Source organism: Chiloscyllium plagiosum, chromosome 30 (assembly GCF_004010195.1).
Source record: "Chiloscyllium plagiosum isolate BGI_BamShark_2017 chromosome 30, ASM401019v2, whole genome shotgun sequence".
In the NCBI taxonomy this organism is placed as follows: Eukaryota; Metazoa; Chordata; class Chondrichthyes; order Orectolobiformes; family Hemiscylliidae; genus Chiloscyllium; species Chiloscyllium plagiosum.
In genome coordinates this window covers 21,963,259-21,976,299 of record NC_057739.1, presented here as the reverse complement: position 1 = coordinate 21,976,299, position 13,041 = coordinate 21,963,259, and the positions used below count along the sequence as shown (strand labels likewise).

Genomic DNA, 13,041 nt, shown 5'->3' with positions numbered 1-13,041 from the left:
CTGATCAAGTAATCAGTCATTTTAACCTTGTTAGCTCATTACATACATGATAGAAATACACATCTAAGCTATGTATTGAATTCTCATCTCAAATCTTTTTATTGGATTGTCATCCTTTTTTTAATATAAATGACATATTTAATTTCCATAATGCATGGATCATATCGTTCTCATTAAAAAAAGTCGAACCAACCTCCATCAGTTTAATCATTTAAAAACATAATTGCTAAAACTTCAGAGCTCTATCAAAAATGCTTTATGATAAACAGATGATTTGCCTTAGGCTTCTAGAATAAGGACATTGGCATTAGAGCATTCAAAACAAGCAAATATAACTAGAAATTGCATAAATATGAATGACTGCAAACCCAATAGATAAGAAACAATATTAATAGATAACAAAATTGTAATCTGCAATTGCCAATAAGTCAGACTTGATGGGACAGGAATGATTGGCACTGTACATTCTATTGCATGCTTTTCAAAGTTCTGCTGGGACATGTTCCTTCAACAACAGATCAGCTGTAATTTAATACATTTATAAATCGAATGAGCTCCTTGCAATTCAAATTACACCATTAAGTAAAATATATGCAAACATATATTTGTTCCATGACCATTGCATTAAAGCTCAAAATAAGAAAACTAAACTTTTGTTTCTGTATTCAATAGAATTTAATTGCACTTCCCTCTGCGAGGATTAACTAATCATAAAATTCCTAAGAAATATTAAACTGTAAAACAGATGTTTAATCTTAATAATTCCGTAATAGTTGTAAAGATTTAAAACCTAAAATATTACAAACTGTGCTCCTTCCCTGACATTTCAGAAATCAGAAATAAAAGACAACAAATACTGGAAATTTATCAAAAAATAACTAAGCTCCCACATCTAATTTACTATTGAAATAAAGTTTTCTTAAGATCTAATATCTCCTACCTTTCCAGATATTTTTCTGAAAAATCAACCATTGTGTGTAGCATTTGGATAACTCTATATGTGGTGGTGCAGATCTGCAGTGTTTTGAGTCAGATCGTTATATTGATGCTCTCCCAGGAAGGCAGATTAAGTAGTAAGTGTGGGCTGGATAAACGCCAACTCATGAACCAATCAGGCTACAACACTGAATAAAATGCTTCATGGGGGGGGGGGAGAGAATTTTAATTATTTCCCCTGAAAGCATAAGACAACCATTCCCATTGTACATTAACTGTATACACGGGACACTATCTTACGCTTTAACTACTTTATTTCTAATCTACTTAGAGCATGAGCAAAGGTAAACAATAGATATTTTGCACTCACTACAAATGCTCGATCCTAGCTGTGTGGTCATGGTTCCACCTTCTGGTAAGTATTAATATTTCATGATATATTGAAAACTAAGAAAAAGACACAGGGGCTGCTGTTTCTCAAACTCTTAAATAAAATCTTTTGAAAAACAAAATTTACATTCTACTCTCAAGATAGTAAGGCAATGATTTAATTTGTTTTCACCTTGATTTGAATATTTATTTTATATCAAGTACTTTATAATAAAAATGAATGAAAAATGGAACATTGTAATACTGGCTTATTATCCAATAATTACTATGGAATATTATTTGTTTTAACCTAGATTATTAAAATGCATTGTATTATGTAGGTTTATATTTTTAACAGGTCAATATCTGAAATGGGAAGTTTCCAAATTCAAAGTTATGCAAAATCAAACGTGTGTATTTCCATTACTACAGCCATACATATTAACATGAAAATATATTCAAGCTGTAATTCTATTTTTGCATTTGTTTCAAACTACTAGTGCATGTCCCTTATTCCTACTCACTGGAAACAGTTGTACCCTTTAAAGCAATACAGTTGGGCAGGGGTTAATGTGACAGGGATCAGATTTCATTCTTCCTGCCCCCAGTCTGAACCTTCCGACCATCAGTGCTTAGAATGAAGCTAAACATCACTTCCAAAGATGTATTTACTTTGAGCAGTAATGTGATATTTACTATTGTACGGGTTGGCTGTTCTTCTTTAAACAATCAGAATACATTGAAGTACAAAAGCCTAAGTATTAGTGAAAAATACATTTCTTCTGTAGTCTTTTAACAGACCAATTATCTGGCATTTATAAACCTAACTGAAACATCAAGTAGAAAGTATATTCCTTCAACTTAAAGATTTGTATTGTCATCGTTTTGGAGCAGAACGAGCACAGGAAAAGGTAAACTAATTTAATTAACCAAATTCCAATGATTATTGGTCCCCATCTTATCAGGAAATTAAAGTTGTAAAATTGAAATGAGAACAAAAATAAAATTTTGTTCCCAAACTAACAAAGAATTTTGGAACATTTTATTACAGCAATCTTTACAGAATAATTGGCATAGATAAGATGATCAAACTTACAAATTCTTTGTCTTTTTCTTTTTGGAGCCATCATCAGTTTCATCAAAGTCAGAATCTGCTCCATACAGCTGGTGAGGAAACAGAATAAAGACAATCTACATTATTACCAAATTTTCTTATCAGCTTTTAAACTTATTCCAGGTTTATTATTGATTGCTTTAAGCTTTTCTTGGTCACATTTAGACTCAAGGTAGCATTATGATTCAAGGATGTTAGATAAAAATCAGTTTTGTTCACAGATTTAGAAACATGATTTGAATAATTGAGTTAATGGATTTTTAAGTACTTAGATCCTTGTAAAAATTCAAGCAGTTTGGTTTTGTTATCAAGTTGTATGTTTTTCTACCTCTAAAAATGGAGCAACCACTCCCATTCTAACTTGTTCCAAACATTCAAACAGCAATGTATTAGATTGCACACCATTGGCTGTCTTACAGTGGGCTGCTCCAATTTCATTCATTAGTGCAACTTCAAGAATTTTAAACTTTAATTTTAATGATTTTGTTCTGTAACACAGATAATTAATCTTATTGAAAATAATCAACATAATTTTTGTCAAATTAAGTTACAGAAACCTAATTAAAAGTTCAATAGCCTTTTAAAAGAAATCAATTTTACTTCCACCACTACAGAGGAAAAAAACTTTCCTCAAAAATTTCATTATTTGCCATCATTTTGCATTTATACAAGGCAAAATATAAAGAAAATGTGTTTCTCAAAATTAGAAATGGAACACTGAATTAGCATTACATTTATGTTAACTGACTGCTAAGCAAATCTTCTACAACTAAGAGTAAAATGTCAGCCATCTTGGGATATTCTCAATTAATCATGCAGATTATATAGGTTCAAAGTTTGTGAGAAGATTTGTCGCTCGGGTGCTCGCTGTTGTGGTTCTGTTCGCCGAGCTGGGAATTTGTGTTGCAGACATTTCGTCCCCTGTTAAGGTGACATCCTTAGTGCTTGGGAGCCTCCTGTGAAGCGCTTCTGTGATCTTTCCTCCGGCATTTGTAGTGGTTTGAATCTGCCACTTCCGGTTGTCAGTCCCAGCTGTCCGCTGCAATGGTTGGTATATTGGGTCCAGATCGATGTGCTTATTGATTGAATCTGTGGATGAGTGCCATGTCTCTAGGATTCCCTGGTTGTTCTCCGTTTGGCTTGTCCTATAATAGTAGTGTTGTCCCAGTCGAATTCATGTTGCTTGTCATCTGCGTGTGTGGCTACTAAGGATAGCTGGTTGTGTCGTTTCGTGGCTAGTTGGTGTTCATGGATGTGGATCTGTTGCAACTACCCCAACACACACAAAAGAAGTTGCATCAAGACACTATTCAAAAGGGCCACAACACACTGCAGTACACCAGAACTGCAAAAAGAGGAAGAAGAACACCTATACCATGTATTCGCCAAAAACGGATACCCACGCAATTTCATCAACAGATGTCTAAGGGAAAGACAATGGAATGAGGACATGCCGCAACCCAAAGGACTAGCCACACTACCATACATCAAGAGCATTTCCGAACTGACAGCCAGACTACTGCGACCACTAGGACTCAACAGCACACAAAGCAACAGACACTCTCAGACAACAACTCACCAGGACAAAGGACCCAATACCTAGTATGAGCAAAACCAATGTAGTGTACAAAATCCCATGCAAGGACTGCACAAAACACTACATAGGACAAACAGGAAGGCGGCTAACGATCCGCATCCATGAAGACCAACTAGCCACAAAACGACATGACCAGCTATCCTTAGTAGCCACACATGCAGATGACAAGCAACGTGAATTCGACTGGACAACACTACTATTATAGGATAAGCCAAACAGAGAACAGCCAGGGAATTCCTAGAGACATGGCACTCATCCACAGATTCAATCAATAAGCACATCGACCTGGACCCAATATAACGACCACTGCAGTGGACAGCTGGAACTGACAACCGGAAGCGGCAGATTCAAACCACTACAAATGCCGGAGGAAAGATCACAGAAGCGCTTCACAGGAGGCTCCCTAGCACTGAGGATGTCACCTAAACAGGGGACGAAATGTCTGCAACACAAATTCCCAGCTCGGCGAACAGAACCACAACAGATTATATAGGTGAATTAAAATGACCATATGTATAATCCATTGTTGAGCCAGTTGAAAGCTGAAACTAGAAGATATTGGATTTTGTTGGCGGTGGTGGATGGAGGAAGTACTGTCCTAATGGCAGCGGTTCGTACCACCTCATTTTTACATAGATCCCACCAGCTACCGTGTTCAACCAGATATTTGAATTGAGAATTTAGAAATTAGGGACTATAGACTCAAAATTGGTCTGTTGGTGGTGTGAGAATCATGATGTACAATCACTCTGCGCTTAGTCACAATTGTGTTACTCACAGTGATTGTGGCATGCTGCCCAGTGCAAGATGTGCTGCTGACGAGCTGCACTTTTACAAGGGTATATGCATAGATAATAACACCTTCAGCTAACTTGCACAAAAGGACAAACTTCATATTTTATGCAGGGAGCCAGGAGGTCTAAGAGGTATGTTCTGGAAAGGGAATAGCAGCAGGTGGTCAGGGAAATGAATTCCAAAAATATACCTATCAGGGGCTTGCTGTAGTACTGTAAAGCTTTTAATGACCTTATACAAGTGTCCAAGGTCAGTGAATGAATCTTTAAACGTCTCTTACTCACGGGACCTCTTTTATACATTCATTACACCAAAGGCCTACCAATCAGCTTGTGTCTAACATTGATATAATTCACCTTATGCGCTTGCCAATGCTCCAACCCTGCAACCACATCTTATATGTTCAATATAATTAAAATTAGTTTGATATGACAAGGCATCAACAATAGCATATACATTGATGCTCCTCTCCTTTTTCAGAAAATACGATTCCATATAAGAGGAGGAAACAGAAGAGAACTAGAGGGAGACAGGCTTACATGCATCTCCTAACCCTCTGGAGGAGATGGCCACTGCATTTATAGGGGCAGAAGTGGCCAAGACCACTGCACTATTACAAGACAATTCAGCACTCAATGTACTTTTCCCATGTGCATGTTCCACATCACCTCACCCTTATCCTGATAACGCCATCAAAAGTGCAAGCTGCAGACACTGTGATCCTGAATCAACAGTCTTGCTTTTCAACTGATATGGTAGTTAAGAAGGTAGAGTATGTGAGGTCTCACCAAACCCCCAACCAACTTCTTAACTATAGTTGCTGAAATCTGATTACCTTTTGCAAAATCTGAAAACAGGTTAGTTATTGTTGAACATAAGAACAAGTAATCCTACTTCAACTAATACAATCAAAATCAGGTCAGCCGGATGTTCACCTCACTGCTATTAGCTCAGTTGGCTGGACAGATGGTTCATGATGCAGAGTGACATTAACAGTATGGATTTAATTCCCACACCAGCTGAGGTTACCATGAACGTGTGGTGACCCTCAGGTTAAACCTCCACCAGTCATCTCTTTCTAAAGAGAGAGGACGACTATGGTGACTTTAATTGTGGAGTTTTGCTATGCATGAACTGTGCTTGCCTACTAACAATGACCATATTTCAAAAACAGAACTGATACAAAGTACTTAATGATAATTTTCAGATAACGGAATAAGATTAGGGTTTAGTGTTTTACATTGAATTCCTGACATGAATCACTCATATACTGTTGTTGCGCAGCTCACATGCACACATGAAGTGATAACTGTAACAGGTAATACAAAAATATATGCAACAAGTAGTTGAAGAAGCTTCAAGCTTTAACTGTGCAAAAACTGATTAAAAAATCCAAGATTTAACTTTAATATTAACATCAACCACTGTTAACAAATTTGATCAATTCTTGGTCTATACTTCACAATGTAATGTTTATGAACTACATGAAGACAGTACTTCAGAGTAATCCGAAAGTAGACAAACAATAGCAACCATGAGCATAAATTAATATTATGAAATTCTGATGTTTATTTCAGTGTGTATAACAAATTGAATATTTCACGCCAGATTGAGAGTTTGTAAATTTTTCTCCTGGTGAATGAAGGACTATTTGTGACTAAAATACCTGACCATATGTCTGTCTTCCAATGACTGAATTGAGAACAAGATTACTTTTCTTCTGGGCTGGGAATTTTGAGAGCTAGTGCAATTTCTGGAAGTTGCATTAAAGCACACAGTCTGTCTCACCCAATTTCCTGGCATTATAAAAAGAGGCTTTGTATGTATGCAGTTTAGGAAGCTCTTCAATACATGATTTATAATTCTCCTTTGTAAATGTCTGTTGAATGAAATATGCTTCGGTTGAATTAAAAAAAACCTCCCATTGTCACCGATTATTCAATCTTCATTATAAAAGATTTATCAAACTTGAAGTCAGATTTTATAACCATATTTTGACAACCAAATATCAGTTTTCCTTTTTAAGAATATTTATTTGTGGTAGTGTATTTTATTTGTTGTTGGTGCCAGGTTAACTCTTCCCACTACCTAATTTGGTCCTTTATTTCTATCGATGCATGGCAATTTTTGCTTTTATTTTGAAAACTGCTTTCTTTGCAATCTGAAACTGATGTTTTTTATATTCCTTAGAAGTGTGTCACAAAGGATTACCAAGTGAAAACAAACATTTAATGTACTTTTAAAAAAGAACAAACATTTAAAAGTACTGGTGATCATATTGAGTGACACTGACAGCGGCTCAGAGCAGCTCATCTGTTTGTATTTTCTGAGGATATTTTCTGGAGCAAATGAAGTTGAAACAATATCGACACCATAATGCCTATTGGTCCTAAAGCAACAAACCTCAATCTAACAGCCAGAGTAGCTTTTATTGTGTCGGTGTTTCATACAATCACAACTTCAAAAAACCTGAATGAACTCCTCGTTACATTAGAACCAGTCTCGGTACCAGAAACTTGTGTATTCGTGCTACATTCCCCTGAAAACCCATCACCCCCTACATTTTCCAAAACAGCATCCTTGTCTGAGATGGCCCTTGTCCGTGATGGGAATAGCCACAGGAGTCTCCTGCACCACCTGCCTTCCTCGCCTACCTTTCCTGGAGGTAACCTATCTACCTGACTGTATCTGCGGTTTTTCTCCCTTCCTGTAACTACCATCCATCACACTCCTAGCTCCTGTATTTTCCTCACTGCTTCTAATTGCTACTCCAACAGACTCATTCTATCTGATAGGATTCACAACCAAACACACTTATTGCAGACTTAATCGTCCCTAACATGGAAACTCTCCCTAATCCCTCACATCTGACAGGATCAGTACATCACTCTACTAAGGACCATCTTTGCATCTTAACTATCTACAGATTCAGAATGTAGCACAGTCTTCCTGGTCTAAAAAAACACTGCTCCAGGCTAACTTAGTACTTATGTTTTATATTTTTAAAAATTAATTGAGACAGATCTCAATAAAAGATAAAATCAAAGAAGAACCCACTCTACTACAGATTTACTAAGAAAAAGAACAGCAAGGTTATACTTATTTAGTATTCTTTCCTTTACTGGTCAGAGCATGAGTCTAGGAATTGGGAGGTCATGTTGCGGCTATACAGAATATTGGTTAGGCCATTTTTGGAATATTGTATGCAATTCTGGGCTCCCCCTTATCAGAAGGATATTGTGGAATTTAAAAGGGTTCAGAAAAGATTTAAGGATATTGTCAGGGTTGGAGGGTTTGAACTATAGGGAGAGGCTGAAGAGGCTGGGGCTGTTTCCCCTGGAGCGTCAAGAGGCTGGGAAGTGACCTTCTAGAGGTTTATAAAATCATGTGGGTCCCGTCTACAGTATACAGACAAAGTCTTTTCCCTGGGTTGGGGGGGGGGGGGGGGGGGCAGAGAATGGGAGTCCAAAGCTAGAGGGCATAGGTTTAAGGTGAGAGGGTAAAGATAAAAAAGATACTTAAGGGGCAACTGTTTCACACAGAGGGTGGTGTGTGTATGGAATGAGCTGCCAGAGGAAGTGGTGGAGGCTGCTACACTTGCAACATTTAAAAGGCATCTGGACGGGTACATGAATAGGAAGGGTTTAAAGGGAGATAGGCCAAGTGCTCACGAATGGGACTAGATAGATTTCAGATACCTGGTTTGGCATGGACACGTTGGATTGAAGGGTTTGTTTCCAAACTGTACATCTCTATGACTCTATAACTATGGATGCTGGCAATCAGAAACAAAAACAGAAATTGCTGCAATTTCAGCAGGTCTGGCAGCATGTGTGAACAGAAATCAGTATTAATATTTCAGGTCCAGTGATCCATCTTAGAACTGATTTCTCTCTACAGATGCTACCAGACCTGCTGAGTTTTTCCAGCAATTTCAGTTTTTGTTTCAAATAATCTCTCATATGGCTGCCTTTCTCATGTAAGTAAGTAGAGGTTGCATTTGATCCTTACCTACAAGAACTCACTATATTTATGGGCTGGATATTACATATACCACCAGATGGGCAAGTAACAGTTTAGTTGTCCAGTCTGTCATCTTCCCACCCACTGAGATCTGTGTGAAAAAAGGTGAGAAGCGAAAGGATTGTGCCTCAATTCAGGGGTGTCCTTTGTGAGGACACTGTCCGACACTGTCCAACACCATCCTCCACCCCCCCCCCCACCAAAGACGCCATTCCACCATGCCTAACAGAACTTGATCCTCCCCAGTGTAAAACTCACAACACTTGCTTTTCTGTGGCATTTTTGGCCCTCCTCAAACGTCTTGCAGCATCAACTAAGCTCTAGCCCTGTTGGGAGTCAAACTGGTCTGCAACTACTAGAGATCCTGGACGTGGGCCTGTCTGAGTGAGAGGCACAAGAGCAAAAAATGATCCAACTTAGCCCACCACATGTTATGGCTGTGATATGGGCTTCAACAGACACGTTGGTTTCCAGCGGTCTCTACTTATGGAGGTGTGGCACAAGCCACCACCCCACCCCCATGAATTTCTACTTTGGCTTTGATTTTTCTTTTCCATTTCAAAATTCAAGCATCAGCTGAGCTGTACTATAACCTTCTTCAAAAGGAAACCTATCAGTCAAACAAAGTGTAAATATATCATACTAACTAGAATGTACAAACGAAAACAAAATCTTTCACATCAAATTCTACTGCCTGTGCCACTTAGAGTAAGGTTTCATTGCTGGAAATACAGAAAGAAAGATTGGTTAAATGTGGCAATATATCATGTCCTGCATAGTGTGAAATCTGTAGGCTTACTCAATTAAGCCACTCTTGCATATTTCCTGTTGGAGGGTGGTGGTTGATTCAAGATTTGGGTCTTTTTCTCTTAGTAAAGGAACACATACACATTTATGTAAATGTTCAAAGCATAGAGGCTTTGGGGAAATAAGACTAAAATAAATTAAAGAACAAAATTAAAATATTCACGATTTCTGTAGTTATTAAGTTTATTGTTTTACAAGAATATTGGATTTTATGTCATAACCACAAAATAGCAGTTTGTCACACCATCTTTTTTTTTGAACAGGAATTTTGTTAAAAAAAACTTTATTTTAAAACAACACTTTTTAAAAAACATTAATTATTTCAATATTGAACTCCAGTGAAGAAATGATATTCAGTTATATTTTTGTTTATGGATTCTTGTTCAAATTCACTGCCATGACTGCTCTCTATATTGCTCTACTTAGAGTCATAGAGATGTACAGCATGGAAACAGACCCTTCGGTCCAACCTGTCCACGCTGACCAGATATCCCAGATATTATTGACACTTTTTTTGTATCATGAATAGCTTGCATTCAAATGGTCTCAGCCTGATTTTACAGGGTCAAATGTAGAATAGATCAACTCAGTAGAAGAAAATAAAATCAGCATATCTAAGAATCTGAAGTAATTTGTTTTCCAAGGGTAAATCAATGTATTTCTTCCAGACAACTGTCAGCTTTGTGATTGTGTGTGTATGTACAGGACAATCGGTTATAAAAGTCTCTTTATGGATGTTCTGAGGGACTTTAATTACTTGTATACAAAAGATTTGAAATTTTTGATTACAATTGTAAAAAGGTTGAACTTTTTTTGATAAAAGATCTAAACTTAAGTTTTACATGCTTTCATTAAAAAGGCATTTAAAGTTTGAAATTAGGTAAGCTTTCCTATAATAGATATGTTTTTCAAGGTACTTAACTTAGTTTACCTTTCCTGGTTGGAATGTTTGACAAAGCATCAGGCCTGAAAGAGTGGGCCTGAGGTCGCAAGGCAACATACTTTTATTCTGTATTTGTAATGCAGTTGAAGTGAAGCTATGGTGTACCATGTAACAAAGACTGGACGAAATTGCTGACGGGTTAGCACAAAAATGTTTAACGTATTTCTAACACATTCCTCTTCCATTTTAGTGAACGTGTTTGAATGGCTCTATTTAAATCCTGGACAGAAGAATACTGCCTTTTCCAAGGCTTTGTTGGTGAAGTGCTGCTTCAATGGGCTTGATACTAAGTGTAAAAGCAGGTTTTTAAGTTTGCCAGAATTGCATTGCACATCATTCGTAACTAGATGTGGTAGAAACTTTGATCTGATTTGTTAGTTATTGGATCACTCAACCCTCTTGCATCTGATTCAAGTTAAGAAACATGGAGTTAGCACGGGGTAAGTAAGTTGAGGAAGTAGATCAGATTGAAAGGCAGTTTTTTTTATGCAGAGTGGTTCTCATGTGGAATGAACATCCTGAGGGAGTGGTAGCTGTAGTTGTTGTTACAACGTTTAAAAGACAATTGGATATGTACACGAATAGGAAAGATTTGGAGGGATATGGGCCAGGAGCAGGCAGTTGAGACTAGTTTAGTTTGGGATTATGTTTGGCATGGCTTAGTTGGACCAAAGGGTCTGTTTCCATGCTGCATGACACTATGATGTATGATTTTTTTTTTTAATTACTTAGTGTGGAAACAGGCCCTTCAGCCCAACAAGTCCACACCAACCCACTGAAGAGCAACTCACCCAGACCCATTCCCCTACATTTACCCCTTCACCTAACATTATGGGCAATTTAGCATGGCCAATTCACCTAACCTGCACGTTTTTGGATTGTGGGAGGAAACCGGAGCACCCGGAGGAAACCCACGCAGACACGGGGAGAATGTGCAAACTACACACAGTTGCCTGAGGTGGGAATTAAACCCACCTGTGAGGCAGCAGTGCTAACCACTGTGCTGCCATGATCTAACATGAATTTCTAAAATAATGAAACAGTGGATAGGGGAAAGATGGAAAAATTAGAATTCACAGGTCTCAGTTAAAGTATAATAATATGATACCAATCCTATGCCTCCAGGTGAATGTCATACTGTTTCTGGGAATGGGAAGCAAGGGAGTGGGGGATCTTAATTGGGTGAGAAGCCAAAATTAGATACCTGAAGATAGGATGAAAATTTGCAATCAAATCTTGGAATGTTAAAAATAGATTGAGCTGCAGGTCAATAAGCAGGGGTATCCTTTTTGCATACATCTTCATATCGTATATGCTCAGTAAAAGGCCAGCTCACCAGAATCAAGTATCCCTTCTCAGTTTGGTTCTTATGAGCGAGCAATATGCACCATCAGATTTGTAGCTGCAAGAACTGGCATGCAGCAGGTGAGGTTGTCATCTTCCTGGACTTTAAGGTGAATATCCACTGCTTTATCCTCTTTCAAAACACCATGATTAAGATTGGGTAATGGTAGTCCAAGTTGCAAGGGCTACAGAAGATAGCAAAGGGAGAAACATTGAAGTGAAATGGACTTAGGTCAAGGAGGCTGGCAAACAGTAGAAAAATGTATGGCCAAAGATGTAACTTCATATGACCTATGGAAATCTGTGTCAGGAAGGGAGGCAAGCTTACTAGGGAAGGCGAAGGTGGAGCCAAAATATTTAGCTGGAGCCAAAATATTTAGCTGGAGGTGTTCACTTCAAGAGCCCGAATGATGTATCGGACTTGTACAGAATAAATGACTGTCTGGCTGCCCTTTAAATATAGAGTTGACCTCCAACCCAGTAAGATAATGGCACAGCTGTCAACTTCCTGTCCACCACACCACAATATTGCATATCCGTATGTAATGAGCTGACAACCGCGTAATCACACAAGAAAGGTTGACTTGCTCCCAGGGAGAAGTTGGTGAGAGGGGATCATGTGATGAGCCAACTAACCCTTTGTTGATTTAAGACACTACTTTTCCCTAGGCCACAGGATAGATGAAGGAGAGCTGCCGAAGAAGCAGGACCCCTGAGCATGTGCACTGCCCGTCTTCACCCATCCTGCAACTTCAAGCTGTGTATGTCACTAGGCCATCTATACATCAGTGTTCGAAGATCCAAACAAGGAACATCTGTCTCCAGAAGTTGTTACAAAAATCATCCACTAACAAGTCTAAATTGTCTCAATGCTGAATCCTGAGACCTCCAGGCCCAGTATGAAATGTTCCAAGTCATCAAGATTCATACACCATTGACTTTCAAAATCACTTTGCCTATCCCCACTTTGTGTATGAATATGCAAACACTTGAACACATGTATGACAGAGCCGGAGTGTTTTATTTTTATTACTTTTAATTAGATTGGGTGGCAAGAATGATAAATACAATTTCTTTTTCAGCAGCTTATAACAAAACCTATCCATGTCAGAG

At 38.1% G+C, this 13,041-nt stretch overlaps 1 protein-coding gene across 14 annotated transcripts in view; it reads right to left on the bottom strand.

Annotated features, from left to right (window-relative positions):
• Window positions 1-13,041, bottom strand: part of rgs3a (regulator of G protein signaling 3a) — a 298,899-nt gene that overhangs the window by 5,163 nt on the left and 280,695 nt on the right. For 13 of the 14 annotated variants that reach the window (XM_043720033.1, XM_043720040.1, XM_043720036.1 and 10 more), the window contains one exon: window positions 2,402-2,469. In XM_043720033.1, the coding sequence (XP_043575968.1) occupies window positions 2,402-2,469 (68 nt within the window). Of the gene's footprint in view, window positions 1-940; window positions 1,092-2,401; window positions 2,470-13,041 lie in introns of those variants that run through there. The other variant, XM_043720050.1, reaches the window with a different exon arrangement.